This window comes from Helianthus annuus, chromosome 6, assembly GCF_002127325.2.
Source record: "Helianthus annuus cultivar XRQ/B chromosome 6, HanXRQr2.0-SUNRISE, whole genome shotgun sequence".
Taxonomy (NCBI): domain Eukaryota; kingdom Viridiplantae; phylum Streptophyta; class Magnoliopsida; order Asterales; family Asteraceae; genus Helianthus; species Helianthus annuus.
In genome coordinates this window covers 55,470,993-55,494,450 of record NC_035438.2, presented here as the reverse complement: position 1 = coordinate 55,494,450, position 23,458 = coordinate 55,470,993, and the positions used below count along the sequence as shown (strand labels likewise).

The following is a 23,458-nucleotide window of genomic DNA, read 5'->3' as shown; positions in this document are numbered from 1 at the left end:
GACAAACGGTTCTGAGCTGTCAACTTAATGAGTTCTCAATAGTCAGTACACATGCGAAAAGACCCATCTTCCCTAATATAATTGGGGCTCCCCCAAAACGAAGAACTAGGCCCAACAAAACTCCTGTCCAACGGTTCCTGTAGTTGCTTTGACAGTTCTTGCGACCCTCCTGGTGCATGATGGTAAAAGTACGAATAATCAGGCTGCCTCAGACGTGAGATCAAACTGAGATTCCGCCTAACAATTTTCTGAAGTAAACCCGAAAGTTCCTCGGATAGTACACCGAGAGAAATCACGAACAATTGGTGGATCCTCGATCCTCTTTTCCTTAACCTTAGCATGTGTAACGGTTGCTAACACAGCGGAGTAATCCCTCCGTAGATACTTCTGGCCTTCACAGCTGAAATGGCGCTAACCTTTGCACTACTCTGATGCTTTAGAACAAAGGCCGATTATCCACACAAAATTTTCTCCTCACTGGGTATATCCGTGTGATTACTGGGTAACCAATTCACACTAACTACTGCGTTGTACCCATCGAGGGTAGTAGAAGAAAGGTCGACGTCGAACACTCGTCCCACAAGGTCGTGTTTTCACCCTAACAAACATATGAGATTCTGTTTGACTTGCCATCAGCCGATTCCACATTAGGTTCGGTCTCAAGAAGTATCGGGGTCAAGCAGAATAGAGACGAAGCGAACAACTACCCATACAAGCTACCATGTTGCTGCTATGCCAGGCGTCGCCTACGCCAATCCTAAATGCCCTTCCACAAGCACCATTTCCAGTGTTGTTGTTACGGTTGCGAGGATTCCCATTTCTATCATTATTCCCTTGGTTGTTGACCTGAATCATCAACGACCAAACCATGTCGTAGGCACCTTTATTTCCATACTGTAGGCTACGATTACAAGTACTTTGATGTTGTCGCGACTGTTGTCTCTGATGTTGTTGCTTGAAATGGTGCGCTACGATCCTTCACCGACAAGTCCATCTTGTCATGTTTTCGTGCCACGTCCTAAGGTGTACTCATTGTGCTGGCCGTTACGCATTTCCGCACCATGATCAATTGTCATCGCTTAGGTCCCGATTGATTCGTAAGAGTTGGCTCCCATGAGCCGCTGACTAGGGTTAAGGATCTGATTGGCGCCAAATTGCTGATGTTTGTTGCTGGTAGCCAGGGTCGTCCATATATTGAAGTCGGTAAGGTACTACTCTCATCCTTTTGTCCATCGATGCTGCAAGTTGCTCGGGTAAAATACGGTCAGTTACGAGAGTGTTGCAGAAGTGATCACACCTCGGGATCTCAGACGTTAATACATCAAGTTCCAACAACAAAGAAAAGCAAGAAAGGTATAGACCAGCTCAAGGACGTTCGTGCAAGCACCTAACATTCTACACGTTTCGCTAGGCGTCTAGATGTGTGTTCAGATAATACTCGATAGCATCGAGATTTGTAAGGATTCAAAAAGGAGTGAAAGGATCATGTTCGAGTAGGAGACAATCACTGCTATGACTCATATGGACTGTTGTGTTTTACAACGATCAAATAACGGAATGGGACCCCTTTTTCACTTGTTAAGCCTCACTGGGACTCGCATGCACCCCACATTATTATTATGTGTGCACCCACAATAATAATCCAATTTGCATGTTCATCTCAGCTCCACTCAATTCGTGTTAGAAAGGTTCCCCGAATTCAAGCAATACAGTAGGTGACACCACAACACAGATCATGAAAGTTCAAGGAAAAGTTGTACTCTGAAAACACGTAATGTGGGTTATTATCATATAAGTTCATACTGGTATGCCAAGTGTGCATTCACATGTAATGTTATCTAATAGCAAATACTGAAAATAACGTGCAGTAGTAAACAAGAGACGAACCTTGCAGTCTGGAGCTGAGTGTCATGGTCGATTTCGGATCAGTTCGGTTATAGTCCGGTTTTATGAAAACGTTTTAAAACCAAGTTCACTATAACCAGTGGCTCTGATACCAAACTGTCACACCCCCAAAATTACCACCTAGGGAGTGTCCCTGTTAGGCGTGTGACGACTAGCAATGAGCCACCAATTACATTGAATCACAAGTTTGAAATAAAACTTCGTTGTTTAAAGATAATAAAATCCCAACATACATTATTCAAAAACCATAAGTTTAGCGGAAGCATTAATGTAACGTAATATAAGTGTTATCCCAAACGAACATAGTATAAAAAGTCTGATAATAAATCCAGCAAGCAACCATGACCACTCACGCCCTCCAGCCAGCAAGTTCCTGCTTTCTTAGTACCTATGGTCCTGCGAGCATGTAACACACGTATCAGACAAAGCTGGCGAGTTCACAGTTTTAGAAAACGTTTGTTACCCGGTGTATGTAAAACAGTTTAATACCCAATGCAAGTAATATTGTTAATATCTCATTTCCAAACACGGACGGCTCACGGACTGCCCTTCCCACGTACTCCTATCTAGTACTGGGCCAGACTGGGTCATTAGTTCACCTCCGTCCTCTACAGGCACGGGGTGAGGGTGCCAAACCTAAGTAGCGCTACTAACTAATACCCGATGAGGGACTTACAAAAGATGATAGGTGAGATCATTAACCAATATACCCGTTTTTACCCAAAGACTCATCCCCTCCCATGGGATACCCCCTGACTGTCCCCAACCACTGGGACGCATGCTCGAATGTAGTGAACTCACCTTTAGTTTGCTCGGTAAGACTAATTACCCGTTCAGCAGTGGATCAAACACGCCCTAGCATGAGTACCAGTATCAATCAGTTTTAAGTTTACTTATACGTTATTCACGTTTACACACGTAGTATACATCCATTAAGCAGTCATGATATAGCACTTAATTGTGTACGAATTCCTTCATCTAAAGTTCATTCACACACTAGGTGCTACACGTATAGAACTATACTTCGCCTACCATGTTTCAAATATCCAAATAACATCACATATCATCATACAAAATGTGCAAGTTTATATACCACTCGTGGCCCGTAGGCCCATTGTGCGAGACCCCGGCCCCACCGTCCTGGTCCGCAACCCAAGTGCAAGTATCGTTTCAGCTCCTGGCCCACCCGGACTAGCCCAATTGTTTATTTCCCGGAGCCCACTCGCACTCAATGTGCGGCAGCCCACAGGCTGATTAGTTCGTGTTTCATGTGAAGCGGCCCAACAGTTTCATCATTCATGTACAATCTTATTATGCAATGATGGCCCAACTACTTATCTACACATGTGTGTGTAGCCCATTAATGAAACCCATCCGCATACAATACCAGATCATATTCATTAAGGGGGGTCCCAAGTATATAAGTTGGCCTAGTATATGATCTTATTTAATTTAAATGGGTACGATCTGGTTATATAATCTGGATATAACTTTGGTTGACTTTGGTTGTTAAATTAAATGGATATAATCTGTTAAATTAAATTTGCCAAGAGGTCCGAAGTATTCAATCATCGAACAATACTTGTTTTGTTTTGTACCCAATCCATTATATATTGCCATACAATCCTAGCAACAACTAAGTAACCAGTAGCAATACATTACACAACATCAACCATTTACATAACAAGCAATCACAACAAGATCATGCAACCCTAACATGAATCCTAAATCTTATACTAACATCTTCACAGTTTCCGATTTCATGATCAATCATCCTAGCCGATTCTTCATAGCTTTCTTATTAGCACACCATGTTAATTAACTAACAGCATTCCTTTATTCATTCAATATGATACAATCTATAAGCATCTCAAAGTCACACTCTGATCGTACCTATTACCAGTGTTTATCCAGATTATACTCACACACGTAAGACATAACATCACACCAAAAATCTAAGTCACAATCGATTCATTTACTCATCCAGAAAGTACACAACAGTTTACAATAATAGACTAACCGAGATACACGATGCAAACTGGATTGCTTGCGGCCATATGAGGAGACTTCGAGAGAGAGGAGATAGGCTGCCATCGATCGATAGAGGGAATTAGGGTTGTTGCCTTGTGTGTGTGTCGAGAATATGGGTGCCGTGCACAAGATTGTGCGTGTGAAATACCTCATGTTGGATTGGGCTCGGTTTTAGGGCTTGAGAAGTGCTGGGCCTTTAAAACCCAAACAAGGAAATAAGTGTGCAACTCAATATGATAAACAGTCATGAGCCATCGGTCCAATAACATTTGATACAGTTTTGTTTTAGTCAAACATGTTGGCACCATTTAGTCATAGATTATCACGTGCATAATCCCCCACAATGATTCACACGGATTCCAACAATAAAACACAATCACATGCCAATTAATTCTAATATATACTAACCGGATGAATGAAGTGGGATTCCGAGCGAATTATTTGTGTGTGTACGTACATTATAAGTGAACCGGGCTCAGTTGGGCTCAAGGTTTAGGGCCAAAGGTCACATTATCCTAACCAAGGAAAGGAGTGTGCAGTTCGGTGAATGGTGTGCGACCCGAAGACTTGTGCAACTAACTAATCATGTAAAACAATCAAGCGATTAACTAATTATGCAAAACAATCAAGGTATAGCAAACACCACCATATAAATTTTATAACGAACGCGTAGTTACAACGTACAATAGATAGCAAGTAGGAAAAATACTCACCAAGGGACCTTGGAAATCCGAGTTGTCACATTCAGGGTCTGTATCTGGGCGTTTAAATTAAAGTTACTGGTCTTGTTGAGCACGGGGGCGTGTTCAGTGAGCACGACCCCGTACTCAGACTCTGTATCTGGGTGTTTTTATGAAAAATATGCAGCACGGCCCCGTGTTCAGTGGACACGACCCGTGTTCAACCTACTGTAAATGCAAACTAAACTAAAATGCAGAAAAATGTGCGCGCATTTTGAAAAAGTTTTGAAAAAGTTTTGAAAAACTGATTAGGCCGTCGATTTTAAGCTTTCTTAAAATTCTTGTGTCCCCGGCAACGGCGCCAAAAACTTGATGTGCGTTAGGTGTAATATAATTTAGGTGTATATTTTAAGCCCTTTTTACACTTTTTAGCCAAGTTTTAAATTTATAAACACGATATTCACTAACACTAAACACACATATGGGCAAGTGCACCCATCGTGGACGTAGTATAGTATTGGTAAGATACCGTACCACAAGAGGAAGAAACGATAGATATGTAAGGACATGCCATCCTGCATATGATCAAAACGGGTTTTGTCACGACCACCGGTGGTGCCACCTCGTGAAGAACGACCCTCGCGACCACGAGGATAATGTTGGGTCCTTGATTGATTTACGGTAAAGGCAACCGGTGGAGTTTGGTCATCCAAGGACACAAGAGCTTTTAGTACCGGTTTATGCTCAACGTCTAACCAAATCAAAATATTAGAAAAAGGTTTTTAAACTAGGAAAATAAAACTAACGAAAATGCTGAAAAGTAAAATAAAAGTAAAAACAGATAGACAAGATGAATCACCTGGATCCGACTCGTGTGTAGTGTAACCTTTGATTATTTTCGCACTTTTGCACTTGTTTAAGAGATTATCTTAGTTATTGTAGTAGGTCGCTCTTTTGAAGGTGACGTTACCCTCAACCCAGTAGTTTGAGTCAGCAAGGATACAATCCTAAAGGGTCGGATTATTGAAAGATAATTAATTAAGTTATTAATGCATAATGTGGTAGGCCCCTCTTTTGAAGGCGACGTTACCCTCGGCTAAGTAGTCTGAGTCAGCAAGGATACAGTCCTAAGTAGGTGGGTTAAAGTTTTAATAGTAGTTTAACTTATGATGGGGTCAAAGAGTTTGGACCCCCGCCATCCAATACCTTTGGGTATTGAAGGAGGTCCTACTAAATTTGACCCAGGTCCTTTGCAGGATCTATACACTGAACAATGGCAAGACTCTTACCAAACCGTTCCCTTAACCCCCGACCAGGTAGCCAACATACCTCCATATAGACCGTGGAGATATGAATGGTGAAAATCTTTTATTTTATATAGACAGTAAGATAATGCCAAGACACCACGGACAAACGATAAGGAAGAATCACCTTCAACATAAGAAACTAGTTATTAAAGTCATTAATACATAACCAATTAAAAAGTGCGAAAAGATTAAAAATAAAAAGTATTACACTAAACACTTGTCTTCACCAAGTGATGTAAGAGACTTAGGCAAACATGGCCTTTGATTGTCAAGAACTCTTACGATCAATCTTGGATCCCGAGACGACTCACACACTCTATGATGGACAATGGATGATGGTGGTGGATGATGGTGTTGTGATGGTGGTGGGTGGTGGGTGAAATGTGAGAGAGGTGGTGTGCCAAGGGATGCATTTGAAGTGAACCAAGCACCCCTATTTATAGCCTATACAGAAGCCTGGACACGGCCCCGTGTCCGCTGGACACGGCCCCGTGTCCACCCTATTCTCTTCCTTCATTAATTGCAGTTTGTCTGCATTAGTTGACCACGCCCCCGTGTCCGCTGAGCACGACCCCATGTGCAGAAGCATATCTGTACTATCAAGATTTTCCTGGATTCCGCGAATCTTATAGTTGACCACAGCCCCGTGTCCGCTGAGCATGGCCCCGTGGTGGGTGATGGAAGCTTCTACAACTTTGTCTTTTCTGCAGACACCTGAACACGCCCCCGTGTCCGCTGGGCACGCCCCGTGTTGAGCTGGGCACGACCCATGTCGAGCTGGGCACGCCCCGTGTTGAGCTGGGCACAACCCCATGCTCAGCTGGGCACAACCCCATGCTCAGCTTTCTTCTTGTTTTTTGCTTTGGGAGATGCTGTCGAGGGGTCGGGCATGCCACGTTTCTTCCCTTTCTTTGTATTTATGTTGGTTTTGGCTGTATATTTGTTCCTTTTGTTCATTTAAGCTCATTTAACCCTGAAAATACCAAAGGAAGACAAAAGCACACTTTTTCCAACATTAGTACTAAAAAAGGGTTAGTTTTATGCCTTATTTGATGTAATTTATATGTTGCATTTTACACACATCATTCACGCAAGCTGATGATGCCGATGAACTTATGGAATCAAGAGATCTGATCAAGAGAATTAGAGAGAAGCAAAAGCCAAGTTCAGATCCTGGTAAAGAAGTTCGAGGGGAGTCTGTTGGTGCTGATAGAGAAGAGAAGAGAGAGATTTGAGGATGCTTTACAATGTAAGATACTTCGAAGAAGAGCCCAAAGACTGATAAAGACTGAAGATGCTGAAGACTCGACTCTTAAGACTCGTCAACATTCGAGGGGGAGTCTGTTAGTGCATGCGTCTGTCGACTTCGTCTTGTATCGAGTCTTAAATTGCTCAGGGCACGAAGATCAAGAAATCTAATCAAAAGTTAATTTCGCATGAAAGAGGTAATTCCGCACAAAATTACCATCCGGTAATTCCGCACGGAATTAGCTGATTTCGTTTGAGTCTGTAATTTCGCATCAATGTAATCTCGTGTGAGTCTTGTTCGTGCGGAATTAGGTTGGCTATATATAGGAGTGATTTCATGTCATTTGGTACGAAAATAGGTTGAGGTTTTCCAACGGCGAAGCTCTGTCGAAGTGTCTACAGATTTGTAATTGTTACCAGATCAATAGAATGACAATTTAAAGTGATATTCTAGCTGAATCACACACGATATGACTGTTTCCGCCTTTCATATTGTGTAGAACACCTCTGATCGACTCGTATGGGTCCGAAAACGATCCTACACTAAACCCTAAAGGCTAAACCTAAACCCTAAAGCTAAACCCTAAACGCTAAAGCTAAACCCTAAACCCTATAGCTAAACTCTAAAGCAAAACACTAAAGCTAAACCCTAAAAGCCAAACCCTAATATATTTATGGTCTAGGGGTTATGATTTAGGGTTTAGAGTTAAGAGATCCTAGTTAGGGTTCGACGAGCCGATTCCAACGCCACTGGAATGAGTCCAATCAGAGTTCGTTTGAGTCGGTTCCCCATTGTTCCCCACTTTTTTAGTGTTCCCCAATTAACCTCACACTATATATATCATTCTTTTCAATAAAGTCTTGAAGCTTACCATTCGATCTGTCTCGAAATAAACATCATGAATATTATAAAACCTATTTTAGAAATAAAACAAACATCATAAATAATTGAACACGCAAGGTTTAACATAAAACAAACATCATTAAATAGTTCAACAACCTAAATTAGCAATGTTATGACATTTAAATTTTATAAAGCTCATTTTGTTGTGTGGAGAAGAATTTGTTTCTGTATTAACGATTAGGTTTCAACAAGAGAAGCTAGAGATGGGCATAATAACCGGTTCCAAACCCGACCCGACAGACCCGACCTGGAACCGGTTCCAGTCCCTACCCGCCTTATAGAAGAACCGGTTCCGGGTTGAAAAAACCCGTAGGTTCCTACCCGGTTCCACTATTTATAAAAATAATGATACGCACCCGGTTCCTACCCGAAACCAGTTCCTCCGTACCCAACTCAGATCCGATGCATTAACTTGTAGACAATGTTAAGGTGGAATCGATTCCTAGTCGTTTCATTTTAACCAAACATTACTTTACATTAAATTGCAACCGGTTACATACGTTAAAACCAAACATTACCAAACACTAAACATTACATTAACATAAAACACACTAAATCAAACATTACATAACATAAAACACACTAAACCCACATTACCTAAACACACTAAACCTTCGAAGAACCGGTTCCGGATGATTCACCGGCTTCACTTTTCTTCGCCGTAGCCTTTGTAACCGGACAATGACGGTCGGTGTATTTTTTAAGCGTCGAGTTCGTTGTAGCCTTCATGAACTTCCCGCAACCTTTGCACCGTGCCATCTCATGGCTATCGGACATCAAGCATAAATCAAAGTGCTTCCAAACTTGGGGGTTTCTTTTGGTTTCCAAAACCATGACTACTTCCTCGTTGCACGCCATAACGAGCTTTGAAAGCGATTAGAAGGTGTAAACGAGAAACCGATTTTAGTTGTTTTGGACACTTTTCTTTGATGTTGATGGGTATATATATACTTGAAACCGATTTTAAATGGCCATAAATCGATTCCTAACGACATTATAACTGTTGAAATTGATTCCTACAGGGTTTGCAGGCTTTTTCAGTAAGTTACTCGGAGGAACCGGTTCCTCCGAGGAATCGGTTACAATCTACCCGGAATCGGTTAGAATCGGTTCTGGTATTTTTGGTTTAAAACCGGGTAGGAACTAGAACCGGTTCCAACAAGAATCGGTTCCATTGAACCTCATTCAAGAACCGGGTACGGTTAGGAACCGGTTCCGGGTTGAAAAAAAACCCGATTTGCCCATCTCTAAGAGATGTTAATCAGTGTTGTTTTTTACGTCCATTAAGCACTAACTGTTGGGTTGAGCCACCAATTAAGCCCACTAAGCACTAAACGGGTCTAAAAAAGTCTAGAAAACTAGAAAATTTTCATATTTCACAAGGTCTTAAGCCTCATCGCTTCTACATGCCTCAAATAGTTATAGTTGAGGCTTAGGTTTCAGATGACCCCCACGAGGCTAAGCCTCTTATACGTTTTTCATAGCCTCGACTGAGGCGCAAGCCTCATGGCGAGCCTTAGACAACCTTTTTAAACCATGTGTACAATACCACATATCTTCTTAATAATTTGGGTATGAGAAAGGGGACGAGGACATTGTGAATACTCTAAATGGTCAGCGGAACTTATGTGGCCAACAAAAGATATAAGGCCAATGTGAGATCTCAACTAATCGTTTGCTAGGCAGTCCAAGGCTAACTTCAAGCTGATTACTCCAAGCTTCAGCACGTATTCTAGTCAAATTGAAATATTAGGTTAGAAGATAGTGTCTACACAATTTCAAGAAGAGTAATTTAAAGTTTACAACTTACAAATCAACATAACAACATTTGCATTTATATACATGAGGAGGGTTTAATTAAAAAAACTCATAGTTATTGAGAGAATTCGAAAACTCCTTCTTAATGAAGGGAGGGGACTTTTAATAAAGAAGGGACAAAATTGGAAAGAAAAAATATTTTACTTTTCAAACATTTCTATCTTCTTCATATGTTATTATTTAAAAAAAATCCACTATAAGATCACAAATTTTCTTATCTTTCGTTTGAGTAAATTCGTGCATATTTTTTTGACACAAAAAGAGATTTAACGTGTAATACTTTTTTCAATACTACTATTATGGTATTGCACATATCCAATACTACTTAGCTTTAGGGCTTAGATTTTGGGGGGTTGGGTGTGGGGGGTTTAGATTTTTGAGGGGTGGGGTGGAGGTTGGTGGTTTTAGGTTCTTCGTAGTGTCGCACATGTGTAATACTATTCTTTTTTTCAAAAAAAAAAAACCCTTTTTTTTTTGTAACCAGAAATGCTAGATTTACAGGCAAAAAATGTTTAAAAGAAGTTTGGTGTGTTTTTAAAGAGTTTTCGAATTTTCACAGTAAAATGAGTTTTCGCTTGAACCTTCCCTAAATTTACAGGATGATTTGAAATATGAGATAAGAATGAAAGATTCCGGTAACTCGCAAATCTCACTAAAGTTTCAAATACTCATCAACACTCCCTTAGCAAGAAATCTTGTTGCTGAATTTTAGTTTAATCGTTCTACAAGTACAAATCTCTTTTATAGATATTTAATTTTGGGAGAGCAATGGACTTTGAATTTTAAGAGTGTCAGTGTCATTAAGGGATGCATGCCTAAGGGAAGTAGACAAAAATTTCTCTCACCTAATCATGTTGTGCCATGTAATTTGCTTCTCTTTTTTGTCTATTACCCAAAAAACATAAGGGGTACATGCCTAAATTGATATTAGGCAAACCATTTAAAAAGACAAAAAAAATGATGATTGGTTGATTTGGGTATGGGCCCCACCACTTCTCCCTCTCCTCTTCTTTCCCCCATCGGCAACATCTCCCCAAAATCACCTTTGCCGCACGACATATTATTGATGGTGGTGGGGTTGCTGATCAACAAGAGGTTTGCCGCACAGAGTTGCCACGACCACCCTGTACAGCCTAATTGATATACGAATCATAGTAAGTACTAGAGTTCCTTTCGTGATTCTTGGTTGAATTTGCTCGATCTGGAATCAATATGTCATTTTAATTAGTTTTCTGTTTTATTTTCGCAAAGAAAATATTAGTTCTGTTACCTTGTTCAATAAATATAAGTAAACGTTTAAAAACTTACGGTGTTTTTTAAAAGTAGTGTGTTCTCACTTAAGTAGTTAAGACTCTATGTAGAGAATAGAGGTGTCAAAAAAACTAGAGCCCGACTGGTATATTCAAAACCCCGAAACATATGGGACGGGTATACCCGAATCCCGACGGGTATTGTCTAGGTATAGGATTAGTTTTAAGAAAATTCACGGGTATGAGATTAGATAATATCCGACCTAATTACCCGAAATCACATACCCGTTTATTTATATTTTTATTTTCCCTCAAGCCTTTAATATTAGTGACTTATTTTAGTAAGTTTATTATGTGATTATTGTTTTGAAATATGTATTTGAATATTATTTATATTTTATGTGTTGTGAAGTATAATTTGATAATATTATTTATATTTTATGTGTTGTAAAGTATACAAATAAGACTATATAAAAGTTATAATGTTAATATTTATAAGGGCAAAGTGAATATGTGGCTGTTTCACGTCTAACCTTACATGTGAAACCATCCAAAACTACGTAGTTTTGTTAGAATTCCTTCCAAACTTCATCTCGCTCCATCAGGTCACGTCAAAATTGGGTTTCTGCTCTCCTTCTCATGCTCTGCCCAATCGATCTTCATCAGGTTCGTCCTAAAATTCCTTCTTCTTCCCCTAACTCGATCAGATCTGGTGCAGTTAGTCCTAATTTCCTTCTTCTTCCCCTAACTCGATCAGATCTGTGCAGGTAAACCCTAACTCTTAAAGGCACAGATCTCTCCGCTATCATCGTTGATGCACTTCAGTATCTCGATGGAATCAAACAGGTATAGATATGTATTAGTCATACGAAGCTGTTGTATATGAAGTTCTTTGTTTTGCGTAGTTGTCTTTTTTTTAATTTGCGGATTGATTGAAAAATCTATTATGATTGTTTGTCTTTTATGCAATTTATTTTGTGGTTTGTAAATTTTAGTAATCGATTGATTTGATTTAAGTTTGGCTAGTGACGCACACCAACTGTTCGATCTTTTGTCAAGAGCATAAAATAAATGGGATAACTACTTGTCTTCCGTTATTAGTCTTCAGAATGGTAATTCCTTTGTATACCAATAAACAAATTTAAAAAAAATTATTTTGAAGATCTCATCATTTTGAAGATAACTACTTGTCTTCCATTAGACTGATTATTAGATTTCTGGCATCCTTGTACCGTGTGCGATATTTTGATCATCGTAGATCTCATCATTTTGAAGAACATCGATAATTCGTTGTAGATGTATGCTAAAAATGCTTAGATAATTTACCAATTAGATGTGTACTTTACATTTTACCTTTAATTCTTTAGGAGGTTTATCTTGTTAGAACCACTCATATTATGATAGAACAGGTGCCTTATACTGGATATCCATTGAGATTAATGTGGAAGCTTAATTTGATTTTCACTTCTTCTCCAAATTTAAATTAGCCCATCACTATTGCGTGTTTTTGTAATCTTGTTACTTATTTATATGTTTGTACTTCATTCTTGATTAACTAACATAGGTGCATTAGATCACTTAACATGGAGCACCATTATCAAAAATTTGTAATTTGCCTAAATCACTTGATTTCATCATTACATGCGTGTCTATTTTGTATTTGCCTATCTTCTTTCTACTCTATTTCACTTGTGTCCATCTGTAGGTGTTCAGAGCTGATATACATCCAGGTGCAAGAGGCTATGATGAGTTAAGTCGCGATCGACTCTTCATTTGTCTGCAATATTTTGTATGAGCCGTAACTCTTATCACTTGAATCTTCATTGCAGTCTCAACTTCGTGAATCAGAAGCCAACAAGGAATCAATTGGATATAGACAATTGGAGAACCAACTGGAGCAAAAGTCAACAGAACGGACCCAACTAAGGAAAGACACTTGCAGCAACAAGCTGCTGATTTATCATGATATTATCTCGTGCGGTTCACTCAGAGAGAATTTAATGTAACAATTTAGTGACTATGTATTCTATTTGTAATTGTTACTAGTAATTAATGTAATTATACAGTTTGTAAGTTCGTTTGACATGTTTTATAATAACTTAATGAATTTTGACATGTTTAATATGAGTATAATAATGATTATCGCTTGCGTTCCTTTTGTTCCTCTAGCGATGGCCGACTGTTATTGATGTTGATGTTGTATTCCAGCCAATTCTCAGTCTTCTCTTAATCTTAATCTGATGTACTTATCATACACCAGTACCCCAACCCAGAAAGAACCACATGAAATATAGCATAACACATGATGATTCACCCCAACAAAAAGTATTGACTGATCATGATGATTCACCCCAACAAAAGGAGCAAATGGCATCTTAAATTTGTTGGTCATATATGTGACATCAAACACAACGATGTCCCCAAATTTTATATATGAGTCTCTTGATCTCCCGTCAACCCAGAAAATATTTCTTGGAGACCCGTCGTCAAATAAATCCACAACAAAATAAAGATTAGGGTCTTTTATTAGTTTATCTTGGAAATGTTTAATAAGCCCGTAAAATTCCTTACCTTTATATTGTTTTCGTTGCTCTGCTAAGATATCTGCACATTGCTTTGACGAGACATCATTTTCATATGAATCTTTCATGGTATTTACGACCTTCTTGATTTGACAAGGTTTCAACCCGGATTGGCCAAGTTCCGTCACTAGGGCTTTGCATGCCATTGCACGGTGAAACTTCCCATGAGACCAATGTCTCATTACTTTGGTTGGAGTAATAGTTAGCTCATGATTATGTGAGTCATTAAATCTATCCACGAACCATTTCCTTTCTTTACTTTTTGAAATCCGAATATATGCTTCATACCCGGTCCATAAATCTCTATGATGTTTCTTAACATCTCCATTAGAACTATTACACTTCATGTTTTTAAAACCTTCTTTGTTACACACAAATATCTTTCGATAAGGCTCGTTTGTGCTCTTATTTTTATAATCCGAAGATATGCGTATTCCAAATCCATGTAAAAACGCATAGCGATTGTAGAAATCATATGCATCATCGGGAGAATCGAAAACCATTCCCATTACATCATTAGCTTCTTCATTATCAAACCCAGAATCTACGTCTACATCAGTTATTTTCTCTGTTTCAACGTTTGGGCTGTTATTGATGACCAAATACCCATTCGCATCAATATCTTCAATCAGATGTGATTTGAAATTCGATGTGTTATGCCTTTCCTGTATGAACAAAAGTAAAAACTTCGTATTTTAAATTAATCAATCAAAGTTGCTAGAAAGTAATTGTATGCAAAAATTTTGAATTAAAACAATCACTTTACATATCATAACAGGTTACTTCCATGATCGACCAACTGGAAATCAATTTCATGGGTTCTAATTAAGGTACACCATATTGATTCATATTTTAAACTAAAAATTTAAATTGCTGGAAAGTAATCAAATGCAAAAATTTAGAATAATAACAATAATCTCAATTCAAATCATATCACTTTACCTCCTCCATGATCGACCAGTTGGAAATCAAATTAGTGGGTTCGAATTAAGGTACGGCAGAGTGATCTTGGCAAGTGGATTGATCGAAATCAATTGCTATTAGTTGGATGTTCGCTTGAAATGGGTTTGGAATTTGTTGAAGAAGATGATTGCTGAATAATATTGGACGAAATTCTTGGATGATTGCCGCACAATTTTTCACAATATTGTTCTGGACGATGATGTTCTCCAAAGTTGAAAAGATATAGATAATTTTTAGTTAGGTTAATTAAGAATTGAAATTTGGAAGGATTTTTAACAAAACTACGTAGTTTTGGATGGTTTTACATGTAAGATTAGATGTGAAACAGCCACATATTCACTTTGCCCTATTTATAATTATAAACTTATAAAACATATATGTATATAATGGTATATTTGATTTATAATAGTTGTTATATAAATAAAAATTATACAATAATTATAATAATAAAAAAGAAATGTATCTAAAATCCCAATCGGTATCTTTTAACAAATTAACGGGCATACCCTATATCCGATGATAATTACCTGCCAGACGGGTATTGGGCTGGGTACGGGACACAATTTTATAACCATGTATGTGTGACAACTGGCCCAAAACCGGTAATTTCCGTACTATTTTAATTAATATTTATTACCTGCATTTATGTGTTTACACGTCAACATTATGTGCTTATTTGATATGAAATTGAATTCATGCATGTTTCATATATTAACTGTCACATTATACTATACTTTAAGCGTTGCGTCGAATTGATTAGTAAGCTCACCAGTTATACAAGCTGCGTCAACATGTCTGCAGAAAACAATCAGGCAATAGATTTAGGACTTAGAAGTAGGTCCAACATCAAAAATACGTTGAAAACTATGTAGGTGAACAAAGGTTAATATAAACACTTTCCGGAAGCTAAAACCGACACTAAAAAGTTCCCGAAACGCACTCTAAATGCAGAATTCTTCAGAAATTCAGCAAAAACAACAAATAAACACTAAAATAACATGCAGAATTAAGGTTTAAATGTCCAGAATAACTTGTAAAGTGTCGGGAATGAAAACTGTCACAAAAGGTACTTCATACCTTGCAAAACTGCACTATTTAGCACTTTAACGAACCAATAACCGAACGAATAACCGGACACTACCCAAAACACCAAAAATAGACTACAAGCATTATTTTAGTGTTATAAAGCTAGTTATAATGCTAGAACACCTTAACAATCATAAAAACTCCTAAACACACTTAACCTACCAATTAACCTTCAAATGTACATCTTTACATCTTTAACTTTGAAAATTAACAATTTACCCCCTCCCCCTATCATGACCGGCCCCAACATGGGCCCACATCCTTTCTCATTAAAATATTATGTATGATAGCTTGATATGGGACAAGGAAACTAATGGGTAATAAGATGTTGGAGGATTATAAGTCTTAACCTAAAGACCATATTCTCATAACTTATATTCAAAACTTTCACCATTCTTCTCCTTCCTCTCTTCCTACCTCACGGCCACAAACACCCACACACATCACCATTTCTAGCAATATTCAAGCCATTCTAAGGATATCCAAAGGTGCTAGGAGGTGAACTAAGAAGGTGTGAAGCAAAGGAAGTTCAAGGACCTTCTTGGAGAGCTTTTATCCACTCATTTTCTTCATTCTTCATCTTGTTCTTGCCACTTCCCTAGCCACTAGAGCTAGTAGTAAGCTTCAAAATCTCTATTTTACTTCAAGATAAGCTTATGTACAAGTTACACTTTCAAAGAACATAAACTTTTAAAGATGGTAACTTAAAGATCTAACATAATCTAAGTGAAAATAAGTTGTTTTGAAGTTGTTTGATGTATGTGATAAAGTTGTGAATGTTGAATCTTGTGTTTTTGGTTAGATCCATCATGTGTAAGCTTGTTAGAAGCTTAGATCTAACAAGTTTAAGCATGGATCTTGAAAGATCCATGATGAAACTTGATGATGAACATAATGATCCTTAAAATGAACATAAAAATGGTTTTAGAATATGTTTTTCATGGTTTTGAAATCGTAAAACTCATGGATGGTTTACTTAGTAAGTTAAAGTTTCATAACAAGTTTGTTTAAATTTAACAAGAGCACTTGTTTTTTGGAAGATCCTTGTATGTAAGTATAGATCTAAAAGACTACACATTTTTAACAAAAATCAAGTTCATCATAAGGTTTTTCTTGGTGATTTTAGTGTATGCTACTTGTGAAATTTGTTGGAAATTGATTTTGATGATGAAAAGAAAATAAACACATGTTTTAAAAACATGGGAAACCTCCATTTTTAGGGGAAACTATATCAAAATTTTTATAAAATTTTGACACTTAGAAAATTATAACTTTTGGTTAAACTTATTCCCCAAAAAAATTCACCTAAAAATATTTACAAAGGTTTCCTAATTTTTATACAAAAATTACAAGTAAGAAATAAGGATTTCTTCAAGTATAAAAACAATATTAAGTATATATATTTTTAGAGAAAAATATATATATTTAGTGGACACGAGATTATGTGCTAAGTGTATATTATGTGTATTATATGTATTATATATTTAGTGGACACAAGAATATGTGCTAAGTGTATACTATGTTGAAGGAATGATTAACGGGAAACTGATACGAATGGGGTTTTTTCCATCTTTCACAAAAAAATCTAATCTATGATCAATAGTTTCTCATTAAAGTTCATCAAACCCTATTTCTTATTCATTCAATCGGCTCATATGGTATCGTTTTCATTAAAGTTCATCAAGCCATTTTTCTTACGGTCCAATCCTATTAATTTGTGATCGTTTGCGTTTCATTATAGAAAAGATGGCCGTTCGGAATCATGAATACTTTGATGAAGTTACCATTATAGAAGTTACGTTATATTGAAATTAGGATCTGATTCGCCTAATTTGTTAATTGTAATCATATGTGTTTCGTCATAAATGTTACGGTTATTCGAATCATGTCTGATCTATGAAAAATACATGATCATATCAAGAGTTGGAAAAGATTATGACGATACTTAATGAGACACGCGTCTACTGTTTTGGTCAAAAATTACCTAAGTAATTAAGTGATCAAATTAGTTAAGTGAGGTAGTGTGCTAGAAGTGTTCGTGAAAAATATGTTGGTTAAGTTGTTTACAAAAACAGTTTCAGGATATAGCTCAGGATACCGAGCTGTATCAACAATCAAACAATGAGCAGAAATGTAAAGGTTGACACGAGATATACAAGGAAAGCCCTTGATCAATCTAGATCTCCGGCATAAAACCTCGAGAGCTGACAATCGTCGGCTGCCTTGTTCTTCTTATTGCTTGAATAACCAGGATACAGTGCAGGATATGGCTCAGATCAATGCTAAGTGGTACAACGATTACAAGTGTTGAGTGTTTGTGCGTAATAGAAAGGAAAAAGAAGTGTGAGTTCGAGAGTAGAGTGTGAAGTGTGTGTTCCTATTGATCTGGCCTTCTATTTATAGTTACAAATAAGAAACTAACTCTCCTATTATTCCGGGATGCTGGGAATATTCCATTCTGAACGTTGGGGGCTGTTTCTACTTGTTTTCCACATGCTTATTGACTATAAAACTGGGTCTTCAGCTCATATAACCGTTACAATGTCAATAAAGTTGACCAACATCCGATATTCTCGCGGAATATGCCTTTCTTCTATTCTGACCGTTACAAGACCCATTCTTCCACCATCAACGTCCATTTTTCAACCATCTTGAGCGAATCTTTAGGTAGATCAAATCTTTTAACGTTGGTACCTTGCAACCAACGTTTTACAAGCCAATCGTTAGTAATAGTCAGGATACTGCCTCAGGATATTACCAATATCCTGGCCCGATATCCTGATACGGTATCCTGATCCGGTATCCTGATCCGGTATCCTGATCCGATATCCTTATCATATACAACTAATAAAAAATCAAGATACAAAGTCAGGATATGGGCTCAGAATTTCACCCATAACAATTGTCCCAAAAAATATAACTGTTGGATATCCTGATTCCAACGGATATATTTTTTTTAGTCATTCCAACATGTCTGGTAAGGATATCTGTTAAATATTCCTGCATAGGTTTGGTTACTTCATAATACTATCATGTAACGAAATTATAATTACTCCCTTTTACGCAGATTCCATCAAGGACCCTGCTACTTTTGATCTAGAGGAGCTTGACAGCTTTTCTAAGCCTGCCTTGGTGAAAAAGGAGCCATATGTTGCCATCAGCTCTAAGCCCTCCGCTGCTGCTGCCAAAGGTTTCTCTTATGGTGACCTTGGCTTCATGGAATCCATCGAGCCCATGATCTCTTTCCCTAACAAGGTAAGCATCCAGATCCTGTATCCCGTACACATATACTGAACCTGTATTTTGTCTTTAATGATACCTGTATTTTGTAGGGTCTAAATCATCCGGTCGTCCTGCACTTAGAACAATTTTAATTTCCTGCAAGTAGAATAGTTTGACAGTTGAAGGTGGAGGGATCCTATGTTTTCAGGATGAAGCTTTCAACTATTTATGTAAATATGCTTTAAAAACTTAATTGTGTTCTTGGTGAATGGGTCTCTTTTTGAGATGAAACCAAGAATACAATCTTTTGGACTGATAATAAATTGACCTTTTAGTCTTATTTATTATGTTTTTATTTTGAAAAGTATGTTTTGAATATCCTGATCAAATATCCTGGTCAGGATACTGATGAAATGTCTTCTAAATGTTAGACAAAACTTGGTTGAATATGACTTTTTAGAAAACTTAGATCATTTAGATAAGGTTTTCGAGACTTGAAGAATAATAAATCATACCAGAAACACTTAGGCAGTAATTTCCAACCTTAACCTTTGAATCCTTTGCAATGTTCCCGGCATGGATGTCCCCTGTCTGTGCAGGATATTGCATCAGTGCATGACATACTTGAGTATTTCTTCACTTACAGATTAAACTTCATAGCTTCTTATCCGCAAAAGAACGTGTGTAATCACAGCTTGTCGTATCTTTGCAATCTTGTTAAAAACTTTAGTTTTACTGGGAATAAACCCTTAGCGTACTGGGGATAAACCCTTAGTATCCTGGGGAAAATCCCAAATTTTCGTGCGCTACAGGCGGGGATGTGGAAACCCCAAAACTTAGAAAGGTGAAAACCTTTAAACCTTAGAAGAGTGTGAAAACACTCTTGTTTTCGTGCGCTACAGGCGGGAGTGTATAAACTCCAAGACTTAGAAAAGTGAAAACCTTTAAACCTTAGAGAGTATGAAAATACCCTTTTGCGAGAGAGGGTGATCAATCCTCATATACCTTAAGGATCCAGGGTATAGCCAACAGTAACGAAATTGTCAGCCACTTTTACATGAACTGGTCCCGCCACCTTGAACTATCCCTGGATAACTTGCGCTCCAGGCGGGGTGTTTAAACCCAATTCGTGAGAAAGGTGAAAACCTTTAAACCTTTGAAGGGATCAGGATCCCTTAAACGTGAGAGAGGGGGCCAATCCTCTAATCTTTTGAGTTATCCTGAGTGCATATCCTGAAGCTATATCCCGGAGCATATGCTGCAAAACAATTGTAAACTAAGGTGGATGTTAGCTTGGCTAACACCCCTCCGATGCCTAACTCAGTATTGGGTTCAAGATAATACACAAATATATTTAAAAGAGATAGAATACATACCACTCTGAGATAGAAATTAAATTCTATTCTTACTTGAAATAGAGCTTTAAGTGTATTACATTCCAGGATCTCGGTAGCATATCCCCTTCCATATTCTTGAGTCTATATGCTTCTTTCCCTGCTTCTGACTCAACTTCATATGGTCCTTCCCATTTTGGAGCTAGCTTGCCATCGGCAGGATTAGTGGTATTTTGAAAAGCCTTTCTTAGCACCCAATCACCAACTCGAACTCTCCTAGTCCTTATATTCTTGTTATATGCTCTGGGTATTCTTTGTTGATATGCTGCCATCCTTAGCCTTGCTGCATCCCTTTTTTCATCTATAGTATCCAAATCTTGACATAAGACTTCAGGATTCTGTTCAGGATCCTGTAGGATAGATCTTGCGGTAGGTATCGCCATTTCCGTTGGAATCATTGCTTCTGCTCCAAATACCAAGGAAAACGGGGTTTGGCCTGTTGCATTCTTTACCGTTGTCCTATCAGCCCACAAAACAAAGGGTAATTCTTCTGCCCATCTTCCTTTTTTGGCTCCGAGTCTCTTCTTTAAGTTATTGACAATTATCTTGTTTGAGGATTCAGCTTGTCCGTTTGCTTGAGGATGTACCGAGGTGGATGTGATCATCTTGATTCCCCAACTCTTGCAAAAGTCAGTAGTTCTCTTGCTTATAAACTGAGATTCATTATCACAAATGATTTCAGCTGGTACTCCAAACCTGGTCAGGATATTCTTCTTTATGAAGGATACTACTTCTTGGTCTCTAACTTGGACAAATGCTTCAGCTTCAACCCACTTAGAGAAATAATCCGTCATTGCTAGCATAAAGACTTTTCCTCCCGGAGCTTTTGGTAACTTCCCTACTATATCCATCCCCCATTTCATGAACGGCCAAGGGGAAGCTACAGGATATAGTGGTTCAGCTGGTTGATGTAGTATGTTACTATGCCTTTGACATGTATCACACCTTCGAGCATATTTTGCAGCATCTTTCTTCATTGTCGGCAAATAGTATCCTGTTCTCAACACCTTTGAGAATAAAGATCTGCCCCCAGTATGGTTACCACAATCCCCTTTGTGTGTATCCTGAAGCACTTCCATGGCCTCAGGATCCTTCAAGCATCTTAGGTATGGACCTGCAAGAGATTTCTTATACAAAATATTATTTATAATGGTGAATCGTGATACCTTCATCCTAAATGCCTTAGGATTTTCGTCTTCAGGAATGTGTCCTTCCTTGAGATATCTTATGATTGGAGTCATCCAGGATCCAGTATCCTTCTCAGGATCATGACCAGAATCCTGGATGCTTGTTACCTCTTTATCCTGAGCTTTGAAGGGATCCATAGCAGGATACAGGATATGAAGTATCGGTATTTGGGTTCCCTCCGGTATCCTGACTGATGATCCTAAGTTTGCCAAGGCATCCGCTTCAGCATTATCCTCTCTTGGTACCTGTTCAAGTGTAAAAACATCGAAATATCCTGCTAATTTTTTGAGAATATCGAGCTATTCGATTAACTTCTCACCTTTAACTGCATAGGATCCATTAAAATGATTAGTGATTAACAAGGAGTCAACATATACTTGCAAACTTTTAATATTCATGTTCTTAGCCAATTCTAATCCTGCAATCAAAGCCTCATATTCTGCTTCATTATTAGTGGCAGGAAATTCACATCTAATAGCCTGGGGTATTATGTCCCCCTGTGGCGATTTTAGTAGTATACCCAATCCTACTCCTCTAACATTAGAGGCACCATCAGTATATAATGTCCAGGATTCTGAAGATTCTCCTAGTTGTTGCACTTCTAAGTCTACTTCATTTTGAATATCACTACTGAAATCAGCCACAAAGTCAGCTAAAGCCTGGGATTTTATGGCATTTCTAGGTTCGTACACTAGATCATAGGCACTTAACTTTACCGACCATTTAGCCAATCTACCTGACATCTCAGGTTTCCTAAGCACATTCTTAACAGGATAATTAGTTTTAACATGAATCCTATGTGTCTCAAAATAATGTCTAAGCTTAGTTGATGCCATAACTAGGGCTAATATTAACTTTTCTAAATGAGAATATCTAGTTTCAGCATCTAATAAACTTTTGCTAACATAATAAACAGGATACTGCTGACCTTCATGATCCTTTACAAGGACAGCACTTACTGCATTCCCTGATACTGCGAGATATAGGGATAATGGTTCACCATCCTCAGGCTTCATTAATAGAGGTGCGGTTGAAAGATATTGCTTTAATTCCTGTAGGGCTGCTTCATGCTTTTCTCCCCACTCGAACCTCTTATTCTTCTTCCGGATATCGTAGAATTCCTTACATTTTTCCGAGGATCTTGATATAAATTTGTTTAATGCTGCTACTCGCCCTGTTAATCTTTGAACATCTTTCATATTTGAAGGTGACTTGATATCCAAGATAGCTTTAATCTGCTCCGGGCTTGCTTCTATCCCCCTTTTAGTCACCATGTATCCTAAAAACTTTCATGCCCCACTCCAAAATGGCACTTGGCAGGATTTAGTTTCATATTATACTGGTCCAGGATATCAAATGCTCCTTTAATATCCTGGAGATGATCCTCAGCCTTCTTGGATTTGACTACCATATCGTCAATGTACACATCCATTGTGTCCCCCAGTTTGTCTTTAAACATCATGTTCACCAATCTCTGGTACGTTGCACCTGCATTTTTTAAACCAAAAGGCATAGCAGTATAACAGTAAATACCTGTTGGTGTCATGAAAGCAGTATCCTCCTGGGCTGAAGGTTCCATTTGGATCTGCTGGAATCCTGAGGATGCATCCATGAAGGTTAACATTTCATGACCGGCAGCGACATCCACCATCGAGTCTATATGAGGCAGAGGGAATGGGTCTTTAGGACATGCTTTGTTCAAGTCGATGTAATCTACACAAACTCTTCATTTCCCATTCTTCTTTTGAACTACGACCACATTTGCTAGCCACTTGGGAAATTTGACTTCCCTTATCATCTTGGACTTCAATGGTCTTTCAACCTCTTCTTGAATAATTGCGTTTCATTCTGGAGCAAATTTCTTTCTTTTCTGTTGGACA

The 23,458-nt window shown here is 38.1% G+C and overlaps 1 protein-coding gene and 1 long non-coding RNA gene across 2 annotated transcripts; one reads left to right on the top strand and one right to left on the bottom strand.

Moving 5' to 3' along the window:
* The first annotated feature begins 11,644 nt into the window (after positions 1-11,644).
* Positions 11,645-13,285, top strand: LOC110878906. Its single transcript, XR_002558312.2, has 3 exons — positions 11,645-11,809; positions 11,911-11,989; positions 12,849-13,285. It is a non-coding gene; the product is annotated as an uncharacterized LOC110878906 (long non-coding RNA).
* LOC110878905 (protein FAR1-RELATED SEQUENCE 8-like) lies at positions 12,943-14,878 on the bottom strand. The gene is made up of 2 exons (XM_022127294.2): positions 14,668-14,878; positions 12,943-14,390 (listed from the first exon to the last, which is right to left on the bottom strand). The coding sequence occupies exons 1-2, from the start codon at positions 14,674-14,676 to the stop codon at positions 13,359-13,361; spliced, it is 1,041 nt and encodes a 346-aa protein (XP_021982986.1). The 5' UTR covers positions 14,677-14,878; the 3' UTR covers positions 12,943-13,358.
* Positions 14,879-23,458: the final 8,580 nt, after the last annotated feature.